General features: G+C 38.9%; 2 protein-coding genes across 2 annotated transcripts; one reads left to right on the top strand and one right to left on the bottom strand.

The window, feature by feature from the left end:
- Positions 1 to 741: 741 nt before the first annotated feature.
- On the top strand, positions 742 to 9,502 carry LOC145653014 (uncharacterized). The gene is made up of 9 exons (XM_081704885.1): positions 742 to 755; positions 1,765 to 2,063; positions 4,688 to 4,963; positions 5,868 to 5,972; positions 6,096 to 6,170; positions 6,752 to 6,814; positions 7,491 to 7,568; positions 7,783 to 7,842; positions 8,373 to 9,502. Exons 1-9 carry the CDS (start codon positions 742 to 744, stop codon positions 8,378 to 8,380), a joined length of 978 nt encoding a protein of 325 aa, XP_081561011.1. The 3' UTR covers positions 8,381 to 9,502.
- Positions 9,503 to 14,908: 5,406 nt separating this feature from the next.
- Positions 14,909 to 23,569, bottom strand: LOC145652902 (Fc receptor-like protein 2). The gene is made up of 6 exons (XM_081704731.1): positions 23,227 to 23,569; positions 22,785 to 23,123; positions 22,222 to 22,500; positions 21,603 to 21,851; positions 17,549 to 17,845; positions 14,909 to 16,189 (listed from the first exon to the last, which is right to left on the bottom strand). The coding sequence occupies exons 1-6, from the start codon at positions 23,519 to 23,521 to the stop codon at positions 15,861 to 15,863; spliced, it is 1,788 nt and encodes a 595-aa protein (XP_081560857.1). The 5' UTR covers positions 23,522 to 23,569; the 3' UTR covers positions 14,909 to 15,860.
- Between the last annotated feature and the right edge of the window lie 1,555 nt (positions 23,570 to 25,124).

Here is a 25,124-nt window from a genome sequence, read left to right as displayed (position 1 = left end):
AGTGTTTAAGTGACATAAAAGAGCATCTCAGTCCTAATTACAAATGTCACATTACTGGACAAAGTGTCCAAGGTGGTACTGGATGGAATAATTAAGTGACTCACAGTCATGGGTTCACGTTTTACCTTCCAAATCACAATCAGATCCCACATAATCTCCAGATATTCTCCACAAAACACAATGATTAACAGATTAAAATGCAGCATCATGTGTCTAACCTGTTTATTATAATATATGTAAATACAGAGTGACTCCAGGAAGACACTGGGGGTCAGTCAGCTGTAACATGCAGTGTTCTCCATCTCTTTCCACAGATTTACCCACAACTACACTGACTGTGGAGCCTCAGAGTCCTGTGTTCACTGGAGAGTCAGTCACTCTGAAGTGTGAGGTTCAGGGTTATTATTGGTGGACATATCAGTGGTATAAGAAGAAAGCTCAGAGTCAGTGGACTACAGTGTTTCAGTATGTGTTTTACACTGTAAACAGAGACACTCTCACCATCAGTGGAGATGCTCTAGTTAATGGGGATCAGTACCGGTGTAGAGGAGCACGAAATAACAGACCAACAACATCACAGTACAGTAACACTGTTACCCTCACTGTATACAGTAAGATTACTGTCATTTCATGAATTTAATGTCTATTTTATTAACTTAAATTATTGTTTGTTAAATAATTTACACTATTTGTATTCAGTAGCATAATACACACTCCATGTGTTGTGTTTACTAGGCAATAATGAAATTGAAGATGTACAGTAATTACAGTTAAACTACATGGTATTAGAGCTGTACTGTAATAACAGTTACACTGCATAGTATTAGACCTGTACTGTAATTACAGTTACACTACATGGTATTAGAGTTGTACTGTAATTACAGTTACACTACATGGTAATGGAACTGAAATGCAAACTTACTTTTTTTTTTGTTATCTTAGTGTTACTATGTCATTACAAACATATAATGGATCTTAAAAGTGATACTCAAAATTGCTAACAACAAATCAGCTCTGTTAGAGCAGGTGAAACACTGAACAGGGCTGTACTGTGGTCCTACAGGACTTTTATTTTGACAGCCCTACTTTAAAGGCATTTGTTCCCCCCTGCACTACAAGACCTGATCTCACTAATAGCGCCCCCTTCTGTGTTGAAGAAGAGAGAACACAGTGACCTCACATAGTCTGGAGCAGAGAGACGTGTACTTCTCAGTAACCAGCAGCCAGTGTTCAGTTTTAGTAGGTTTTATAAGATTCCAACACATGATCTTATTGAGAGGTGAACATAAAAGCAGAATTTAAGTACTGTGTGATTTCTACAATGGAGCCTGAGCTGGTTCAGACTGTGCAGTCTAATTGGACACAAATATTGAGTAGAGAAACACTCACACTCACATGTGAATGAGCAGGAGAGAGTGTAACTGCCTGGACATTCACTCCTCTTATCAAAACCGTTATAAGTGACATAAAAAAGCATCACAGTCCTAATTACAAGAGTCACATTACTGGACAAAGTGTCCAAGGTGGTACTGGATGGAATAATTAAGTGACTCACAGTCATGTGTTCACATTTTACCCTCCAATCACAATCAGATCCCACATAATCTCCAGATCATTTCCACAAAACACAGTGATTAACAGATTAGAATGCAGCATCGTGGGTCTAACCTGTTTGTTATAATATATGTCAATACAGATTGACTCCAGGAAGACACTGGGGGTCAGTCAGCTGTAACATGCAGTGTTCTCCATCTCTTTCCACAGATTTACCCACAACTACACTAACTGTGTGCCTCAGAGTCCTGTGTTCACTGGAGAGTCAGTCACTCTGAAGTGTGAGGTTCAGGGTTATGATGGGTGGACATATCAGTGGAGGTATAAGAAGAAAGCACAGAGTCAGTGGACTACAGTGTCTCAGTCTGTGTTTTACACTGTAAACAGAGACACTCTCACCATCAGTGGAGATGCTGTAGTTAATGGGGATCAGTACCAGTGTAGAGGAGCACGAAATAACAGACCAAGAACATCACAGTACTGTAACACTGTTACCCTCACTGTACATGGTAAGATTACTGTCATTTCATGAATTTAATGTCTATTTAATTAACTTAAATTATTGTTTGTTAAATAATTTACAATATTTGTATTAAGCAGCATAATACACACTCCATGTATTGTGTTTACTAGGAAAAAGGAAATTGTAGATGTACAGTAATTACAGTTACACTACATTGTATTAGAGTTATACTGTAATTACAGTTACACTGCATGGTATTAGACTTATACTGTAATTACAGTTACACTACATGGTACTGTAACTGAAATGCAAACTTACTTCTTTTCTTGTTATCTTAGTGTGGCATTACACTATGGCATTACAAACTTATAATGGATCTTATAAGTGATACACTAAATTTCTAACAACAAATCAGCTCTGTTAGAGCAGGTGAAACACTGAACAGGGCTGTACTGTGGTCCTACAGGACTTTTATTTTGACACCCCTACTTTAAAGGCATTTGTTCCCCCCTGCACTACAAGACCTGATCTCACTAATAGCGCCCCCTTCTGTGTTGAAGAAGAGAGTACACAGTGACCTCACATAGTGTGGAGCAGAGAGACGTGTACTTCTCAGTGACCAGCAGCCAGTGTTCAGTTTTAGTAGGTTTTATAAGATTCCAACACATGATCTTATTGAGAGGTGAACATAAAAGCAGAATTTAAGTACTGTGTGATTTCTACAATGGAGCCTGAGCTGGTTCAGACTGTGCAGTATAATTGTACACAAATATTGCATAGAGAAACCATCAAACTCACATGTGAATGAGCAGGAGACAGTAACTGCCTGGACATACTACTGACACAGGGGGGCAGTAGAGTTCACTCCTCTTATCAAAACCGTTATAAGTGACATAAAAGAGCATCACAGTCCTAATTACATTACTGGACAAAGTGTCCAAGGTGGTACTGGATGGAATAATTAAGTGACTCACAGTCATGGGTTCACGTTTTACCCTCCAATCACAATCAGATCCCACATAATCTCCAGATAATCTCCACAAAACACAATGATTAACATATTAGAACGCAGCATCATGTGTCGAACCTGTTTATTATAATATCTGTAAATACAGAGTGACTCCAGGAAGACACTGGGGGTCAGTCAGCTGTAACATGCAGTGTTCTCCATCTCTTTCCACAGATTTACCCACAACTACACTGACTGTGGAGTCTCAGAGTCCTGTGTTCACTGGAGAGTCAGTCACTCTGAAGTGTGAGGTTCAGGGTTATGATGGGTGGACATATCAGTGGTATAAGAAGAAAGCACAGAGTCAGTGGACTACAGTGTCTCAGTCTGTGTTTTACACTGTAAACAGAGACACTCTCACCATCAATGGAGATGCTGTAGTTAATGCGGATCTGTACCGGTGTAGAGGAGCACGAAATAACAGAGCAACAACATCACAGTACAGTACCACTGTTAACCTCACTGTACATGGTAAGATTACTGTGATTTCAGGAATTTAATGTCTATTTCATTAACTTAAATTATTGTTCGTTAAATAATTTACAATATTTGTATTCAGCAGCATAATACACACTCAATGTATTGTGTTTACTAGGCAAAAATGAAAAACAGTAATTACAGTTACACTACATTGTATTAGATATATATTGTAATTACAGTTACACTGCATGGTAGTAGACCTGTACTGTAATTACAGTTACACTACTTGGTACTGTAACTGAAATGCAAACTTACTTCTTTTCTTGTTATTTTAGTGTTACTATATCATTACAAACTTATAATGGATCTTAAAAGTGATGCACAAAATTTATAACAACAAATCAGCTCTCTTAGTGCAGGTGAAACACTGAACAGGGCTGTACTGTGGTCCTACAGGACTTTTATTTTTGACAGCCCTACTTTAAAGGCATTTGTTTCCCCCCTGCTCTACAAGACCTGATCTCACTAATAGCGCCCCCTTCTGTGTTGAAGAAGAGAGTACACAGTGACCTCACATAGTCTGGAGCAGAGAGACGTCTACTTCTCAGTGACCACCAGCCAGTGTTCAGTTTTAGTAGGTTTTATAAGATTCCAACACATGATCTTATTGAGAGGTGAACATAAAAGCAGAATTTAAGTACAGTGTGATTTCTACAATGGAGCCTGAGCTGGTTCAGACTGTGCAGTCTAATTGGACACAAATATTGAGTAGAGAAACACTCACATGTGAATGAGTAGGACTGTAATCCTGACCCCAACCCCATCTCAAAGTCCAGTTAAAATCCAGTTACAGAATGTTAACAGCATGTCTATAACAACTTGTTTAGTATGCTAAGATGGTATGTATTATACCTGTTACATGTTCAGTGACTTCTCAGGTTAACATCTACAGATAAGAACTTGGACACCCAAATAAAGTGAAAAACAACTGAATTCATCAGATTATAAACAAATCTGATATAAACAGTTAATTAAAAGTCTGTTGATTAAATTCCTGAATGTTCAGGTGCTTTACTACTACTACATTATGTTACTGAGAGTCTATTGTTTTTATTTTAAAATGTATAAACTACTTAAATACTTCATCTATTTTTAATTTGAGAATGTTAGTCATTTCATAGATATCTCTATGCACTCTGCCATTGCATGTCCTGAACTGTGTGTTTCATCTCCATCAACAGTTAAACCTACACCTGAACTCACATCAAGCTTTACAGGAGCTGCACTGGTGGGAAACCCAGTGACTCTGCACTGTAAGCTGGACCAGTCTGCTGGATGGAGCTTTTACTGGTCCAGACACACACAGAACCCTGAGAATGAGACCAACACTGCAGCAAACTCCTACACCATCAGCTCAGTGGCGCCCTCTGATGGAGGCCAGTACTGGTGCAGAGCTGGCAGAGGAAACCCAGTCTACTACACACACTACAGTGATGCACTCTGGGTAAACGTTACTGGTGAGGAACAGTTTACAGTCTATAACTACCGTAGAAATTAAATTTATCAGTTACATATTCAGCAAAAATATGAAATATCAGTACTTGTCAACCCTCAATAAAAGTTGGCACAATATTAGATTACAAGTGTCACTACATGTACTGTGGAGTCTTGGACATGTGCACAGATTGGCCACTAGAGGGCAGCAGTCAATAATATTTTAGTAGAAATATGACAAAGCAGATCGCAAAATGTTTGATTTCCTGAATAACAGGAAACTGTCATGTCTGCTACATGACATGTTTTATGTGCTTCTGAATGAATGGATTTATTCAGTATTAAAACATCTGCAGGACCAGACAGCAGTGACTTGTGATAGATTTAGATTTAGATCTGTGTACTAGTGAGTAACAGTTTAGAGTGTATGATTATAGAAAACATTGTGTTGATTATCTGTGTGATAGATTTAGGTCTGTATAGTAACTCTGTTTCCCTGAGTCTACATGGTAAGATCACAGTCATTTCATGAGTTTAACATCTATTTTACTCATTTAAGCTCTTTGTAGACAGTAGCAGAACACACTCAATCCACATGTATTGTGTTTACTTGTTAAAGGTAAAAAATATACTGTAAATATACCTTTATTCCAGTAATACTGCTGTGAAATTCTAATTTACTTATTTTCTTGTTCATATCATTACCAACTTATAATGGATCTTAAAAGTGATACACAGGAATTTTATTTTGGCACCCCTCATTTAAAAGCATTTGTTTCCACCGTACACTACAAGACCTGATCTCACTAATAGCGCCCCTACTGTGTTGAAGAAGAGAGTACACAGTGAGCTCACATAGTCTGTGAGGAGAGACGTGTGACAAATCATTTTGTGATTCATGTGATGTTTTGATTCCCATGGTTTCAGCTGGTGATTCCTCCTCTCTTGGCCTGGTTGGTTTGACTGTGGGACTGAGTTTGGTTGTGTTCTTCATCTTACTGACCCTGCTGTGGTGCTACAAAACCAACAAAGGTCTGAGATCAGCTGCAGGTCATTTATGAATAGTTTAAATATTATATGTTTGTATGATACACATCATGAAACCTTTTATAGTATTAAACATTTTTCCTTTATTTCCATGTTGCCTTGGAGCAGAATCTCTGTGTCGCTGTACTGGGAGTCAGTCAGACATCAATCAGACATCAGATCAGACCCAGAGAGAGTCAGGAGGTGAGGGGTGTCAGTCACACCACTGCGCACTGCTCAGACCATGAGACAACAACAACTTTCCTTATTAACAATTAACTTAAAGATGTATCTTCTCTAAGACAATTGAAATAATCCTTCATCACTTGTGATTCATTCTGTACTGTGTCCAGTAATCTTTCATCTTAGCATTTATTAAATAGACTTTTCTTTTAACCCCAGAATCTGCCCACATATATGACACAGCTGAGCCAGCAGACAGGAGCAGCACAGGTAATGATTTCATCTCCCATTGAGTGCAGCAGTGAAAGACTTGGACGGAGTGCAGCTACACAGTAAAGCCCAGGAACCTTTTGTAGTAATAAACACAGTGTACTCTGTGATAAACACACTGCACTCTGTGATAAACACACTGTACTTTGTGATAAACACACTGTACTCTGTTATGAACACACTGTACTCTGTGATAAACACACTGCAATCTGTTATTATGAACACACTGTACACTGTTATGAACACACTGTATTCTGTGATAAACACACTGTACTCTGTGATAAACACACTGTACTCTGTTATGAACACACTGCACTCTGATGAACCTGCAGATGACCTCAGTGATGTCACTTATGCTCAGGTCATGAAACACAACAAGAAAAGCAGGAATAAAGGTACAGCCACATCACCCTCACACTGGGATTTAATTCAAACCTCACACAAACACAACATCACTCTACTATACATATAAGTAACAGGCTCTGTATAACTACACACTGGAGAATACAGTCTGATCTACATCACTCTATTATACATATAAGTAACAGGTTCTGTTTAACTACACACTGGAGAACACAGTCTGATCTACATCACTCTATTATACATATAAGTAACAGGCTCTGTATAACTACACACTGGAGAACACAGTCTGATCTACATAACTCTAATATACATAAAATAACAGGTATTATATAATTACACACTGGAGAATACAGTCTGATCCACATCACTCTATTATACATATAAGTAACAGGTTCTGTTTAACTACACACTGGAGAACACAGTCTGATCTACATAACTCTATTATACATAAAATAACAGGTATTATATAACGACACACTGGAGAATACAGTCTGATCTACATCACTACTGTATATATACTACTATATATATCTACTATATAATCATCACATGAGACAAAGGAAACACATGCTGGTCTCCAAAAGCAGCAGCAGTGCATTGTTGGAAAGAAGTGTGTATGATGAGCTGTTATTGGTTGATTGGTTAGAACACTAAAGGTCAGTGAGAGGTTATGCCTGTGTTTGCTTTGGTTTTGTTCTGTTACTGCAGACACTGGTGCTGGACCCAGTGAAGTCATTTATGCTGAGATCAAACTGAAACCAAAACAGAAAGCAAAGAAAAAAGAAGGTACATGAAAAGGAGAAACTTTAGTCACCTACAGCAGTGACACACCAAGATACAGCTGACCTGAAGAACTCTTAAGATTCTACGTTTTGATTCACTGCTTAGTAACTGTGTGCTTAGTTACCCACTGTAGGTTATTCAGGTCATGTTGTGTTTAATCATTTGGAGGGTTGGAGTTCTTCCTGTGGTCTAATTCAGGCTCTTTTGTCCCTACTAGAGAAAAGCAGTGTGGGGGCAGACACTGTATACTCAGAGCTGAGGCAGGACTCACACAAAGGTCAGAGAGCCAATATCTATGGTATCATTTCAGAGGTACCAGGCTGTACTGAGCCACTACTGCACCCAAAGACCTAAAGGAACACTATAACTGGTCATAAGAAGACCTTAAACCAGTCCTTCAAAACCAGCTAACAGTGAAGGAAACAGAGATGAAGCCAGTCAGCAGATATCACTCCATAGAGTGCTCACTGATCTCCACTCCATTCATTACTGTCAGTACCAGCTGCTGTGCTTGGAAGATTTGTAATAAACATGACTCAGTGAAAAAGGAGCCAGTGTTCATTTTAAACCTTATTTCAAGTGAAACTGAATATCAATGCAAAGTGACTTCTGCTTAGGTTTATATTAATTAATAAACAATCATGAAACATGTAAGAGCCCTTTACTGTTTATGTGCACAGAACTGAACCTACCAGCTTTGTTAAATAGAAGACAGGTAGAGTGGAGCTGAACTGACAGTGATTCTATGTACATTAAACAGAAATAATGACTGATCCTAATGAATGTTTTCAAATCATCTTTGTCAAGGTTGTTGAGGAACAGCAGAGACTGCTGGGAAACAGAATTCATTCTCCTGTGTTACTCCCTCAAGTTTCTACAAGACCAGGAGTTTAAACCCTCTTATCCAAGTGTTCATTCATTTATTTAGTTTAAACACTTTTTAAATGATCATGTCAGATACTCATGTCTACAACAGGAAGGTGTTTTATAACAGATGGAGATGTAACAGGTTGGAGGTAAAATCTCTTACAGTGAAAGTGTGGTTTTATCATAAGGAACATACTAGTTTCACTCTTAGTGTAGAAATGCTTGATAACATTAGAATTGTTTTGTTTGTGTGTTTTATCATGTGAATCTAAATATGAAGTGCACTGGTTGTAGCATAAACATTCCAGGAGAATCAGATTCAGTGGTGTTGGAGTTCCTTCTCTGTAGAGGTGATGAGTGTGTGAGTTCTGTGGGGCTTCACTGCCAACAGACTTTCTGTCTTTTCAGCTGTTCTGAAGCTTGTGATTGAGTGACTGTTTATCTTTGTGTGTTTGTTACTAGAGTCACCTAGAGAGAAACATTAAGCTCCACTTTTTAACCTTTGAGCCAAGATTTTTATTTTTTGCAGTGCTATGTAACTGCAGCACTTTGTAAATTAAAGACTTGGAGATTCCTGGTGATCTTCTGTAGTGAGCCTCATTAGGGTTGAACCCCAACCCTAATTCTGGTGATCTTCTGTTGTGAGCCTCACTAGGGTGAAGGAATCAGTATGTATTTGTTTTATTTTGTGATTATTTTTGATTAAGTTTTATATTATGTTTGTATTTCTGCACTTTTCTAAATGTCTCTGTAACTCTTCTGTGTCGTGGTGTCTGTCTGTGATGTATCAAGATCAGGAGGTGATGACTGTCAGGAGGTGATGACTGTCAGGAGGTGATGACTCTCAGGAGGTGATGACTCTCAGGCCTCGTCCACACCTCTCTCTCTCTATCATCCTCCTCTCTCCTCCTCCTCTCTCTCTCTGTCTATCCTACTTCTTCATTTCCTCCTGATCTCACTTCTGAGTTGTTGTATTAACTACTCATTGTTAGATTAGCACCCTTCTTTTTGATGAAGTAAAATCTGATCTGAAGTTTTTATATGTGCACAAATAAACATCAGGACTCTGAGGATCAGTACAAGATCCTGACTCTTCTTTACTCAATTTCTAATCCTAATCCTAACCTTAATCCTAATACTGATGATTGTCATGATTAGTCCCTCCCAGCTTCCTTGTTCCATGTTTTCCTTGTCTTGTGTATTTTAGTTCCATGTCATAGTTTCATTTTCTCCGCCCCTCGTTTGATTGCTTACACCTGTCCCTCGTTTCTCCCTTGTTAAGTTCATGTATTTAAACCCTTTCATGTTTCCGGTATCGATACTGTTTATTGCATGTTTATCTGAGTGGTTGTGTTTCTTTGTACTCTGTGCCTTCGTGTTTCCTTGTCTTTGTTATAGCCTGCTTCCCCTGTTTGCCTTCGTGTGTTTTGTTTGTTTAATCATGTATCCCTGTACTCTCCGTGTTGGTAATATAACCCTGGACTGCTACAACGACTGGACAATGAGGGAACACAGAAGCTGGAAGGGACTAATCATGACAATGATGTTCTCTAGTGGTCATTGCCAGTGAGACTCAACACTACAGACTGAAGTACATATTACAGTCAGTATCACAGAACTGGACTGTTCCACCATTACTAATGACACCAGAACCACCACTATTACTTTATAATAGTGTCAGTATCACAGAAATGGACTGATCCACTGGTTTAGGAGGACACTACCTCTGGTCAGCAGGGATCAGTCCCACTGCAGTACTGAGCTTCTCCCCCTTGTCAATCACTCCATTGTGTTGCACCCTTGTTTGGTGATTAGTATTAGTGTGATTAAGCTTCTTATGTTGTTTAGTTTAGTTGGGGAGTCTTGCTGCTACTTTGTAGTCTGCAATCCCGACATGTTCTTTAAGTCTTAATCAGTCTAACAGGTTTTTGAGCTTACCTTTGTCTGTTACTGTTGCTTTGGCTCCCTTGATATTTTATCTATTCAGACAGTGATAGCTCAGTGGTTAAGGTACTTGACTTGTAATTTGAGGCTTGTGGGTTCAAGCCCCACCATTGCTACTGTTGAATCCCTGAGCAAGGCTCTTAACCCTCAATTACTGAAGTTGTGTTCTGTCATAATTGTAAGTTGCTTTGTATAAAAGCATCGTGGTGTTTTTGACCTATGCCTGCTGTTTCAGATTGTGGTACTGGATGTGTGTTTAGGATTTATCCACCACACATTAAACTCACTCGGGTTAAACTTTGGTTCCTCACATGTTTTCTGGTCTCGTGTGTGTGTGTGGACGTCACTTTCCTCTTTGTTGTCAGGTCTGGTTTTCTCAGTATGTGTGTGAGGGCACTGAGACTCAAAACACAACATCTGAAACCCTTTTAACTGGTTGGATCATTTTATTGATGTTTTAGTAATACAAGCCTCTAGAGATTATATTTCAAATAAAGAATTTTATTGGCGTTTTCTTTTGTTTTATTATTATTTACTGTTAATGCAAAAGGCAAAGATGTGCTTTATGTACCTTGACCAGATGCAAGTGGTCTGTAAAGCAACATTCATGAACTTGATAAAATTGTTATAAAACATTTATAACTTTACTTATGGCCCCTTTCATATACAATGTAATATTTCATGTGCCATTTCACATAAATATTTAACACATATAGTTCTTATACTGTATAACATGTATGACGGTGGTTCTTGGTCAAATACGTAAAGAAATAATGTCATTTGAACTTACATAGATATGCTCTCCTACATATGGAGAATTACCCATCAGCCACCATTCACACAAGTGTTACTCTCCTACTTTAGCATAGTGCAAATTCAGTCATCAAGCTCATTATTTTCCACTGATTTCTGTAGCTGTATAATCAACCACTTTGTGGTTTTGGTTATATTTACTTCATGATCAGTTTCATCACAGACATGACAATGGTTTTATTTCTTGATACCAGTCGAACATAAAGTCAAATTGCCATTGGTGTCATGTCACGTGGTTCACAGCAGAGGCTTTAATTTCCCGCGGAACTTTAAAAAGTGTTCTGATTTAGAACGAGCAAACGTAGAGTCTCACGCGGACTGTCCTCGTGCACAGATTGGTAACGGTTATAGAGACGTCAGCGTTCCTGTCAACGCTTTTCTGAAGTAGGACAACTCAAGATATTGTACCGACCAGAATCACTGGATATTCTAATAACTATCAGACATAAGCCTCAGTATTATTGGAATTAACATATGTTATTACATTTACTGAATAATGTTTAAAAATACTTTAAATATTTCATATATTAACCCATCCTCTGGATTTAGGAAGGATTGTGAAACGCCACATTAAATATATCTGGAGATACGATGAGTTTCCTCAACAAGGGGAACTGTTAACTAAGGAAAATTTGGACGATGAAATAAAATACTTTTGAAATTATTTCCGTCCCAGGTCGAAAATGTAATGTAATATCTTTGTCTGTCTCCTGTCTGATCTGTTTACTTTCTATTTATCCAGACGATATCCAAACTGCAGAAGGACGGCTTTCTGCGCATGCGTATCTACTCCAGTATGAGGGCGGCTCATTAACGTTAAAACATTAACAAAAAGCCACGTGGACATTGTCGACTGTTAATTTACCCTTCAAAAGCAGGAACTGTTTTTTATTTTACAGTGTGGGACAGGTTGGTCAAGGCCTGTATTTATTTATGACACACAGCATCGTATAATTTCCCAGGTGTAAACTTGTGCTGTTTCAACCAGAACAACCACCACATCAAAACACAGTTCTTTTGAATTTAAATTTTAATTAATGTCTGACCACTTCGAAGGTTCATAAGGCTTTATTGTCATTTCAGCTATATACAAGTGTACAGCAAAAATGAAACAATGTTCCTCCAGGACCATGCTGCAAGACAAAACAAGTGAAACAGACAACATACTACACGAGTGCAAACAATACAATACAGTGCAATAATGTTACACAATAAATGCAGGACAGCACCAATACACAATGAACAGACAGTGTCTTTATTTTGACCAGTACAGTACTGAGAATATGTAAAGTGGGTTGTGCACAGGAGTCAGTGACATGCTGTACTGAACATAGCAGTCACCGGTAGCAGCCAGAACAGTTCAGAGCACAGTGCTGATTCAGTCCAGCACTCTATTTGTTTGTAACTGGAGTTAGCCAGAGTTCAGGAGTCCGATGGCTTCTGGGAAGAAGCTGCTGCACTGTCTAGAGGTGAGGGACCGGATGCTGTGGTACCTATTACCAGACGGCGAAAGGGTGAACAGTTTGTGTGAGCGGAGTGTGGGGTCTTCCACGTTGCTGGGAGCTTTTCGGATGCAACGTGTTGTGTAGATGTCTGTGATGGAGGGCAGAGAGACCCCAATGATCTTCTCAGCTGTTCTCACTATTCTCTGAAGGGTCTTGCGGTCAAAGATGGTGCAGTTCCCATACCAGGTAGTGATGCAGTGATGCAGAAAGAGGAGGAGGTCCACGTCCCAGTCTTTCTCGTGCGGCAAACAAAACGTTCTCAGCTTGGACTTTAAGGTTTGGTGAAATCTTTCTAAAGCACCTTGGGATTCAGGAAGGTAGGCGCTAGATACGCTAGATAAGGAGATGTTTATTTTGTAGAGGGGTGATGTCAGGAGATGACAACATAATAAAAATAACATATTGGGGCAGTGGGAGCTCAGTGGTTAATGTGCTTGAGTTGTAGTTAGAAAGCTGCTGGTTCAAGCCCCACCACTGCCAGGTTCCCAGTGTTGGGCTCTTGAAGAAGGCCCATAAACCTCAATTGCTTAAGTTGTACTCAGCTGTCTAGTCATCACAGTTTGGTCCTTGTTCAAGTCTCTCTGATCCTTACACTTGCAAATTTTTCCTGCTTCCAACACATGGATGTAAAGACCTGGCTGTCTAATATACCCACCCCAGTTCCTCCTGAATTTACTGTGCTGGGATGATGTATCTGACCATCAGTGCCACTACATCCTACAGCAGGGATGAGTGATCTTGCCCTCACAGAGCTGGTGTGGCTGCTGGTGTTCATTATAACAATCACCTGATGACCTGTCTCAGGTAAGTCCAAGCTATTATGAGCTTTGTAGTGACTTCACTACCCAGTGAACAGTTTTACATTAGAGCTGAGGAGAGTCAGTTTGAAGTAATGTGTAAAACACTAATCTGTGGTCTCGTTGTTGATTACTTAAAATCTAGAGTCTGGTATAAAATACACTTAGTGTTTCTTTGGCTGTGGAATATCTCATCTGACATCAGTGCAATGATAATGCAGACAATTTATTCGATTTTTAAATTTAGTTAACAAAATAAGAACATAAAAGCAGTAAACCAGTCCAACAAAGTAAAAGATCATTAAAATAAATGAGAATATTCTAACATTGGAATAAATGACACACAATAGTAACATGTGCATAAAAGTGAAAACATTGATGCACGATGCTTCATATAAACTGGTTGTCAGCTGGCAGTAAGTTAGCAGAGTTCAAACATACAATCTCACATGTGAAATGACTTCAAGCAAACAGAACAATGTCCTTCCATCTTCAGTATTTTTAGATTCTCACTCCTCTGAGACTGCATTCTGGCTTCTGGTTTCAGTCAGAGCTGTAGAAAAAATATTAAACACAGAAATCACAGTGTAGGTGTTAGAAAACTCCCCCTGGTGTTATTGGATTATTATTTAATACACTTTTATTGCTGTTTTGGTCTTGTAGATCAGAGAAGGGGAAAAAGTGTGTCTTGTCTCCCACGCAAGCAACATGTCGACAGTTTCAATGATTGTGGGGAGAAAATTAATATTTTATTAAACCAGCATCTAAAATAGTTTTAAATGTCTGTTTACAAAAGTATAAAGTATATATAAAACCTAAGTTGTTGGTGGTTGTGGTTCCCATGGTAACCTGTATTGTTTTCATTGATCTCTCTGCTCTGTCATGACTGTGTGTTGTTTGGCTCTAGTTAGTGTGTGTATTTACACTCATGTTTCTTTTAGTATTTGCAGTCTTGCCTAAAGTAACATTTTCTGGTTCCAGTCATTGTTCTTTTCACTCTTGTTTTTAACTACTGGTTTCATGACCATGTGCTGCTTTTATAAACCATGATTTTTATGGATTACATATGACAGACACTTTACTGTCATGTGTCCTGCTTGTCTTAGCAGTATTAAGAGTCATGACAATGTTGAAAGTCATAAAAACACACAGAAGAAACCTTAGGATGCGCTTTCAGATTCAAACAAATGTAAGATTGGTTCCTCTTTTCTTCCAGTGTGTGTAATGTGTGTCTAAGAGGAAGAGTTCTTACCGTGAGCTCTGTAGCATTTGACCCCCAGCACGATGGACACTAGCAGATATGGAGAGACTGCCAGTAGACTACTGAGCAGACTGAGGATGGAGAATGGAGCTTCTGAATGGGACAGAGCTGATCTCACACACACACACACACACACACACACACACACACACACAGAATTAATCACAGCTGAAGAGCTACAGTGCTTCTGTGACTCTGGGGAGCATTGAGGGTGAGGGATGGGATACCAACGTGAGCCGTGTGAACAAAGATGTTTATTTTAAACAGATGAAAAACACGAACAGCTACAACTAAGAAGCGACATGACGAAACATGGAAGTGAACATAATGAAATGGAATGATAAAAAATACAATTAAACTAAAATAAAAATATAAACCAAAGAAAATTGACACTCATTGCAAACAAGCTGTATAACTTAATTCATTCATTTATTCATGTGGTAGCCACCCAACCACTTTACAAAAATTATAATATCAACACTACACAGAATCTGTTGCATTGTTTATTTTAACTGGGTAATAATATAAAGGCTGTGTGTGAGTGAGAGGAGTTATTTATGTGGTGCTGGATATTTGCTCTACTACAGTTAAAACTAAACTGAGCAGCAAATCCAAAGAGTTTGTAGGAGCAGGTTTTCTACAAAAGGGAATCACACAACAATGGACGCTTAACACTTTCTTGTCTAAATAATAATGATTCATATAGTAAAATATCCAGTCAGGCATAATTATATCAACTCAGCTCTCACAGATTACCAACACCATGTTTTCTATTAATATAGTCTGTCAACTGATACTCACCAGTAAACAGACCTAAATCTACCACACAAGTCACTGCTGTCTGGTCCTGTACATGTTTTAATGTTGAATAAATCCATTAATTCAGAATCACATAAATCATGTCATGTAGCAGATATGACAGCTTCCTGTTATTCAGGAAATCAGACATTTTATGATCTGGTTTGTCCTGTTTCTACTAAAATGTTATTGACTGCTTCCATCTAGTGGCCAATATGTGCACATGTCCAAGACTCCCCAGTACATGTAGTGACAATCTAATGACGTTCTAATGACAATCTACTGATATTTCATATTTTTGCTGAAAACATCACTGATAAATTTTATTTCTATGGTGGTTATAGACCGTAAATTGGTCCTCACCAGTAACGTTTACCCAGATTGCATCACTGTAGTTTGTGTAGTAGACTGGGTTTCCTCTGCCAGCTCTGCACCAGTACTGGCCTCCATCAGAGGGCGCCACTGAGCTGATGTTGTAGGAGTTTGTTGCAGTGTTGGTCTCATTCTCAGGGTTCTGTGTGTGTCTGGACCAGTAAAAGCTCCATCCAGCAGGCTGGTCCATCTTACAGTGCAGAGTCACTGGGTTTCCCACCAGTGCAGCTCCTGTAAGGCTTGATGTGAGTTCAGGTGTGGGTTTAACTATTGATGGAGATGAAACACACAGTTCAGAATATGCAATGACAGAGTGCATAGAGATATCTATGAAATGACTAACATTCTCATATTAAAAATAGATGAAGTATTTCAGTATTTTAAACATTTTAAAATAAAAACAATAGATTCTCAGTAACATGGTGTAGCAGTAGTGAAGCAGTAGATTAATCAACAGACTTTTAATTAACTGTTTATGTCAGATTTGTTTATATTCTGATTAATTCAGTTGTTTTCACTTTATTTAAATTGTCCAAGTTCATATCTGTAGATGTTAATGTCATGATTAGTCCCTCCCAGGTTCTAGCTTCCTTGGTTTCCCTGTCTTGTGTGTTTTGGTTCCATACCTTTAGTTTAATTTTCCTTCTACCCTCATTTGATTGCTTGCACGTGTCCCTTGTTTTTACCTTTTGGTTCTTGTATTTAAACCCTGTCTTGATCCTGGTGTTTTTGCTGTTCATTGTTAGGCTTGAATGTGTTTGGTTGTTTTGATGTTTTTGCAAAGCCCGTAAGTTTTCACTCCTTGCCTTTGTGTTATCTTAGCCTCCTTGTTCCCTAGTCTTTGTTACCCCTCTGGACTTTGAGATGGGGTTGATTACACTCCAACTCATTCACATGTAAGTGTGATGATCTCTCTACTGAATATTTTTGTACAATTATACTGCACATTCAGAACCAGTTCAAGCTCCATTGTAGAAGTATTTAAATTCTGCTTTTATGTTCACCTCTCAATAAGATCATGTGTTGGAATCTTATAAAACCTACTAAAACTGAACACTGGCTGCTGGTTACTGAGAAGTACACGTCTCTCTGCTCCAGACTATGTGAGGTCACTGTGTACTCTCTTCTTCAACACAGAAGGGGGCGCTATTAGTGAGATCAGGTCTTGTAGTGCAGGGGGGAAACAAATGCCTTTAAAGTAGGGCTGTCAAAATAAAAGTCCTGTAGGACCACAGTACAGCCCTATTCAGGGTTTCACCTGCTCTAAGAGAGCTGATTTGTTGTTAGCAATTTTGTGCATCACCTTTAAGGTCCATTATAAGTTTGTAATGATATAGTAACACTAAAATAACAAGAAAAGAAGTAAGTTTGCATTTCAGTTACAGTACCAAGTAGTGTAACTGTAATTACAGTACAGGTCTACTACCATGCAGTGTAACTGTAATTACAATATATATCCAATACAATGTAGTGTAACTGTAATTACTGTTTTTCATTTTTGCCTAGTAAACACAATACATTGAGTGTGTATTATGCTGCTGAATACAAATATTGTAAATTATTTAACAAACAATAATTTAAATTAATGAAATAGACATTAAATTCCTGAAATGACAGTAATCTTACCATGTACAGTGAGGGTAACAGTGTTACTGTACTGTGATGTTGTTGGTCTGTTATTTCGTGCTCCTCTACACTGGTACTGATCCCCATTAACTACAGCATCTCCACTGATGGTGAGAGTGTCTCTGTTTACAGTGTAAAACACAGATTGAGACACTGTAGTCCACTGACTCTGTGCTTTCTTCTTATACCACTGATATGTCCACCCATCATAACCCTGAACCTCACACTTCAGAGTGACTGACTCTCCAGTGAACACAGGACTCTGAGGCTCCACAGTCAGTGTAGTTGTGGGTAAATCTGTGGAAAGAGATGGAGAACACTGCATGTTACAGCTGACTGACCCCCAGTGTCTTCCTGGAGTCACTCTGTATTTACATATATTATAATAAACAGGTTCGACACATGATGCTGCGTTCTAATATGATAATCATTGTGTTTTGTGGAGATTATCTGGAGATTATGTGGGATCTGATTGTGATTGGAGGGTAAAACGTGAACCCATGACTGTGAGTCACTTAATTATTCCATCCAGTACCACCTTGGACACTTTGTCCAGTAATGTGACTCTTGTAATTAGGACTGTGATACTCTTTTATGTCACTTATAACGGTTTTGTTCATTCACATGTGAGTGTGATGGTTTAGTCAATATTTGTATCCAATTAGACTGGACAGTCTGAAACAGCTCAGGCTCCATTGTAGAAATCACACAGTACTTAAATTCTGCTTTTATGTTCACCTCTCAGTAAGATCATGTGTTAGAAGCTTAAAAAACCTTTGAAAGCTTGTTGAAAGTGTCTAAAAGTTTTGATAAGAGAAGTGAACTTGAAGGAATAAATAAATGGTATGTATTACTTCACATTACTTTGGCCAGATGATTGAGAGGAGTGTGACAGTCATCAGCTCAGCTGACCCAAATCAGGCACACTAGTAATGTGGTGATGGTACAGTAGGAGTAATGGTGGTGAAGGTACAGTAGGAGTAATGTAGTGCTGGTACAGTAGGAGTAATGGTGGTGATGGTACAGTAGGAGTAATGTGGTGATGGTACAGTAGGAGTAATGTGGTGATAGTACAGTAGGAGTAATGTGGTGATGCCACAGTAGGAGTAATGTGGTGATAGTACAGTAGGAGTAATGTGGTGATGGTACAGTAGGAGTAATGGTGGTGATGGTACAGTAGGAGTAATGGTGGTGATGGTACAGTAGGAGTAATGTGGTGATGGTACAGTAGGAGTAAAGTGGTGATAGTACAGTAGGAGTAATGTGGTGATGGTACAGTAGGAGAAATGGTGGTGATGGTACAGTAGGAGCAATGTGGTGATGGTACAGTAGGAGTAATGTGGTGATAGTACAGTAGGAGTAATGTGGTGATGGTACAGTAGGAGTAATGTGATGGTACAGTAGGAGTAATGGTGGTGATGGTACATTAGGAGTAATGTGGTGATAGTACAGTAGGAGTAATGTGGTGATGGTAAAGTAGGAGTAATGTGGTGATAGTACAGTAGGAGTAATGTGGTGATGGTACAGTAGGAGTAATGTGGTGATGGTAAAGTAGGAGTAATGTGGTGATAGTACAGTAGGAGTAATGGTGGTGATGGTACAGTAGGAGTAATGTGATGATGGTACAGTAGGAGTAATGTGGTGATAGTACAGTAGGAGTAATGTGGTGATGGTACAGTAGGAGTAATGTGGTGATGGTACAGTAGGAGTAATGTGGTGATAGTACAGTAGGAGTAATGTGATGATGGTACAGTAGGAGTAAAGTGGTGATAGTACAGTAGGAGTAATGTGGTGATGGTACAGTAGGAGTAATGGTGGTGATGGTACAGTAGGAGTAATGTGGTGATAGTACAGTAGGAGTAATGTGGTGATGCCACAGTAGGAGTAATGTGGTGATAGTACAGTAGGAGTAATGTGGTGATGGTACAGTAGGAGTAATGGTGGTGATGGTACAGTAGGAGTAATGGTGGTGATGGTACAGTAGGAGTAATGTGGTGATGGTACAGTAGGAGTAAAGTGGTGATAGTACAGTAGGAGTAATGTGGTGATGGTACAGTAGGAGAAATGGTGGTGATGGTACAGTAGGAGCAATGTGGTGATGGTACAGTAGGAGTAATGTGGTGATAGTACAGTAGGAGTAATGTGGTGATGGTACAGTAGGAGTAATGTGATGGTACAGTAGGAGTAATGGTGGTGATGGTACATTAGGAGTAATGTGGTGATAGTACAGTAGGAGTAATGTGGTGATGGTAAAGTAGGAGTAATGTGGTGATAGTACAGTAGGAGTAATGTGGTGATGGTACAGTAGGAGTAATGTGGTGATGGTAAAGTAGGAGTAATGTGGTGATAGTACAGTAGGAGTAATGGTGGTGATGGTACAGTAGGAGTAATGTGATGATGGTACAGTAGGAGTAATGTGGTGATAGTACAGTAGGAGTAATGTGGTGATGGTACAGTAGGAGTAATGTGGTGATAGTACAGTAGGAGTAATGTGATGATGGTACAGTAGGAGTAAAGTGGTGATAGTACAGTAGGAGTAATGTGGTGATGGTACAGTAGGAGTAATGGTGGTGATGGTACAGTAGGAGTAATGTGGTGATAGTACAGTAGGAGTAATGTGGTGATGGTACAGTAGAAGTAATGTGGTGATGTTACAGTAGGAGTAATGTGGTGTTGGTACAGTAGGAGTAATGTCGTGATACTATAGTAGGAGTAATGGTGGTTATAGTACAGTAGGAGTAATGTGATGGTACAGTAGGAGTAATGTAGTGATAGTACAGTATTAGTAATGTGGTGATGGTACAGTAGGAGTAATGTGGTGATGGTACAGTAGGAGTAATGGTGGTGATGGTACAGTAGGAGTAATGTGGTGATGGTACAGTAGGAGTAATGGTGGTGATGGTACAGTAGGAGTAATGTGGTGATGGTACAGTAGGAGTAAAGTGGTGATGGTACAGTAGGAGTAATGGTGGTGATGGTACAGTAGGAGTAATGTGGTGATGGTACAGTAGGAGTAATGTGGTGATACTACAGTAGGAGTAATGTGGTGATGGTACAGTAGGAGTAATGTGGTGATGGTACATTAGGAGTAATGTGGTGATAGTACAGTAGGAGTAATGTGGTGATAGTACAGTAGGAGTAATATAGTGATGGTACAGTAGGAGTAATGGTGGTGATGGTACAGTAGGAGTAATGTGGTGATGGTACAGTAGGAGTAATGTGGTGATAGTACAGTAGGAGTAATGTGGTGATGGTACAGTAGGAGTAATGTGGTGATAGTACAGTAGGAGTAATGTGGTGATGGTACAGTAGGAGTAATGTGGTGATAGTACAGTATGAGTAATGGTGGTGATGGTACAGGTGGTTCTTAAAGTCAACAGAAATGAACACAAATGTTTTTATTGTCTAAAATGCTCCCAGCCAGTCCTAGAATTAAAATGGCCCCTAATTTACAAATAGATACTACACCACTGGAACCAGTTATCTACAATATATCCAGCAATGTAATAGCATTTTATTTTTCTATAATAAATGAGTGTTTTATATGTACATTTAATCCTTAATGAATGTAATTGGATTCCATGTGAACGCTTTGTTACATTTATGTAAATACTGATTCACACCACAAGATGGAGGTGTTTCCTTGAGTACTTGGGTTACTGTAATTTGATTTCCTATTTCTGCTGTGGATAGAATATGTAGAAAACATCTATTCTGTCTCTTAGAAAATGATGGGTAACAGTTACGTTACGTGGCTTGAATGACTAAATGTAACTAATATGTATTCATAGTCTCAAATACTCAAATGCATATGAAAATACAAATATATAAACTGAAGAGTGTTCAGTCAGGGACAGGACATGGTGTTCATGGTGTTCACAGTAAACTCAGTACAAGCGTAAATTCACTACATGGAGTCTCACCCTGCACTGTGGTGTTGACAGGATTACTGCTCCAAGATTCAGAATTATAAAATGATTTTCTTGCCAATATAAATTTGAGGCTCTGGTTAAATTAGTGTAATAATAAAGATGTGAAATCTTTAGATTCTGACCTCTGACTGAGACCCAGCTGTGTGGTGACTCTCCTCTCTCTGGGTGTTTACAGTAGTAGACACCCTCATCTGACTTTGAGACAGTACGGATGGTCATTTCTCCTGCAGTCTGGGTCTGGATGAGTGATCCATCTTTATATAAATCAGCTCTGAGGTGTGATGTGATAGTGGGGTGAAGTAAACAGTGTAGAGTCAGAGGATCTCCCTCAGTCACAGGATGGACAGAACTCTCCAGAATCACATCACCATCTAGAACAGAGAAATCACTTTACTCATCCATTACAGAGAGAAGGATTCCAGCATGAATACTGAGTAATACATAACAGGGACACAGAACATTAACACAATAAAGTAGAAAGTAGAATCTCTCTCTCTCTCTCTCTCTCTCTCTCTCTCTCACACACACACACACACACACACACACACACACACACACACACACACACACACACACACACACATTTCACCCAGAATATGTTAAATTAACAGATTTTCTTATTAACTCTACTTAACAGTTTTCTTAGTCAGTAACTTATAGTTCTATATATTGTGAACTATAATATAGTTATCAAACATTTCCTTTTCTCCTTAAATAGTGAGTGCATACATGCAGACTCACTGTGCACTGTGATGTTAACAGGATTGCTGCTCACTCCAGATTCAGACTGACACCAGTACACTCCAGTGTGGGATGTGTAGAGGTATCCGATGGTGCATGTAGATCCTGTAACTGATCCCCAGAGTGATGAACAATCTGACACATTCCCACTGTGTGTGTATCGTCTCACTCTCCATCCAGGAGAGTCACTCTGTCCCTCACAGCTCAGTGAGAGAGAGTCACCTCTAAAGTGTTGAGTTCTGCTGGGACTGATGATCAGAGAGTCTGGAGGAGACAGACCTTAGAAACAGAAATTATACATCACGTGTTATTATTATTGTCTTATCATAGCAGAAGTGTAGTGAACACATTTAACATGGAAAGATTACAACCAGTTTGATGCCTCCTTTGATGATTGAAAACTACTAATGACATCTAATTAATAACATATGACTAAGCTTTTGATTGTGTTTATGACAGTGATTGATGTTTCACAAACACACACACACACACACACACACACACACACACACACACACACACACACACACACACACACACACACTGCTGTTGTTTGTCCTCACCAGTGATCCATAGTGGCTGTGTGTTATTGTACTGTGTCTGATAGGCTGGTTCTCCTCTCTCTACTCTGCACACATAAACTCCTGTGTGATGTAGAGCAGCAGGACTGAGAGTGTAGGAGCCTCCAGCTCCTCTGATGCTGTCTGAGAGGATTTCAACACAATACCTCACAGAGTCATGAATGTCTGTTACTGGAGTTACACATTCTCTGTAGGGAACAGCTCTGTACCAGCTGAATGTCCAGCCTGTAGAGGAGTCTCTGACCTCACAGCTTAGACTCACTGAGTCTCCTTCAGTCAGCCAGATCTGGGGAGACACACTCAGTACTGCCTGGGGTATCACTGTAACACAGCAAATACAAGTTATTGGGTGTTTAAAATCACTCACACACAATAGCAACCTTGCTATGAATGTCTATTGGCTGAATTCACAGTCCAAACTCACCTGACACAGTTAATGTAATAGCATTACTGATCTCTGAGCTCTGAGAGTCTCTTCCCCTGTACCCTCTGCAGGTGTATGTACCACTGTCATACTGTACAACAAAGTTGAATGTGTATGTATTGGATGTGACGTATGGGTAGATACTGTTGCCATCCTTATACCAGCTGTATGTCCACCCAGTGTCTCCTTCTAGCCGTATGTCACATCTGAGAGTCACAGTCTCTCCTCTGAACACGTGATTATCAGGACTTACACTCACAACAGCTTTAACATGACCTGCAGAAACATTAAACATTTGAATTCTTCATTCAGTTACTTTGAAAACAAATAAATTACACAGATCTAAATCTAAATCTACCACACCAGTCAGTGCTGTCTGGTCCTGCACATGTTTTAATACTAAATAAATTCATTAATTATAAAATACATACACTAAAATGCTAAATGTGTAAATTAATACATTTAAAATAGCATTTTTTCATAAATGTCTCATTACATCATTCCATCATACCATGTTTCATCTAATATTTGAATAGAGTTAGCAATGGCAGTTTGGGTTTTAAATAATATATAAACAAAATATAAATCACCTTGAGCAAGTCCAGCTTGAACAAATGAAATCAGCACTATAAACATAAAAGAGGGAACATATGAATATGAACAATGAAATCATTAATTTATTAAAAAACACAAAAAAAACACATTTTAAAAACAGTAAAAATAAAAGTATGTACAACTGTTCATTTAAATAAAAAAACAAAACAAGACACTTTAACATGCTAGATAACTTTTAATAAATTTTCATTTAAACTCAAAGGGAGTGGAGAAAGTGACCAAAATAGAGAAAGAAACGAATCTTTCACGATAAAACACATTTAGTGTAGTTTAGAGTGCTGAAGATTTTGAACACAAGGGGGCGTCAGTGATTTATGTTTCTGTGGACAGTGGTGTGTGCTGTGGTATGAGCAGATTCACTACTGCTGTTTCACAGTTCCACAATGTCTGTTACTTATGGACATCCTATCCAGCATTCTCTAAGTGTTTAGAGGGTTTATGAAGAATGAACACACTGTGTAACGTGGAGCGATAGAGAGCTGGATGCAGACACTGAGAAGAGCGAGATTTATTAAGGGCAAATCCAGAATCTGGGTCATTAAGACAGTCCAGGGTCATAGCACTGATACGAACAGATCCAGGAAATATATTAAACAAAAAGTACAAAATCTGGAAAATAAATCAACAGGCAAACCGAGAGAAAACAGGGTACAGATACACAGACAACAAGGCAGAACCCAGAACACTGACTGAATAAACGAAAACAAGACAAGAGCTCAGAAAACAGCTTAGTACAAACACAATGAACAGATAACGGCTAGAACAACCACCAGCAAGACACTGAGGAAAACACTGGGTTTAAAAACACAACCTAACAAGGTAGAAACGAGGAACAGGGGAAACTAATGAAGGCCAGAGAACTAAACGAGGGGCTGAACTAACGAAACCAAAACAAGGAATCACATATGGAAATGAAATCCATGGAAATCACATGGAAATGAAAATCAGGATGGAAACAGAAACTGAAAGCAGGTGAATGCAGCGACGCTCGGGATCGTAACACTGATTCACAAATCTGCTGAATTTGTGAATTTGTTTCTGAGATTCGTGTATAGGATTAATTGTTAAATAGTCATGCAGTATTAATGGGACAAAATAAAAGTGTTTGTGAGATGTTCCATGACTGTAGAACTGTTGTTCTCCATCTCCCCATTTCTGCTGATAACATGAAGCTCTGAAAAAGAATCCAGTGGAGTTCTGTGTGTTGAGGTTCATGTCACAGTGTTTCCTTTCATATCTATAAAATGAAGAGTCTCTCTTGTGTCAGGCTGATTACAGCCAGA

This window comes from Electrophorus electricus, chromosome 21 (assembly GCF_041902795.1).
Source record: "Electrophorus electricus isolate QZ-2024a chromosome 21, ASM4190279v1, whole genome shotgun sequence".
In the NCBI taxonomy this organism is placed as follows: domain Eukaryota; kingdom Metazoa; phylum Chordata; class Actinopteri; order Gymnotiformes; family Gymnotidae; genus Electrophorus; species Electrophorus electricus.
This window is presented reverse-complemented; position numbering and strand designations above follow the sequence as displayed.

Excerpts from the sequence above, each read along its gene's own strand:
- LOC145653014 (XM_081704885.1), top strand. Across the intron at positions 4,964-5,867 it reads ACTCTGGGTAAACGTTACTG|CTGGTGATTCCTCCTCTCTT; the intron begins GTGAGGAACAGT and ends CCATGGTTTCAG. Across the intron at positions 7,569-7,782 it reads GAAAGCAAAGAAAAAAGAAG|AGAAAAGCAGTGTGGGGGCA; the intron begins GTACATGAAAAG and ends TGTCCCTACTAG.
- LOC145652902 (XM_081704731.1), bottom strand. The coding sequence starts at position 23,521 with ATGTTTAATGTTTCTGCAGGTCATGTTAAAGCTGTTGTGAGTGTAAGT. Across the intron at positions 17,846-21,602 it reads CAGCTGGGTCTCAGTCAGAG|ATTTACCCACAACTACACTG; the intron begins GTCAGAATCTAA and ends CTCTTTCCACAG. Across the intron at positions 16,190-17,548 it reads TGTTACCCTCACTGTACATG|TTAAACCCACACCTGAACTC; the intron begins GTAAGATTACTG and ends CTCCATCAATAG.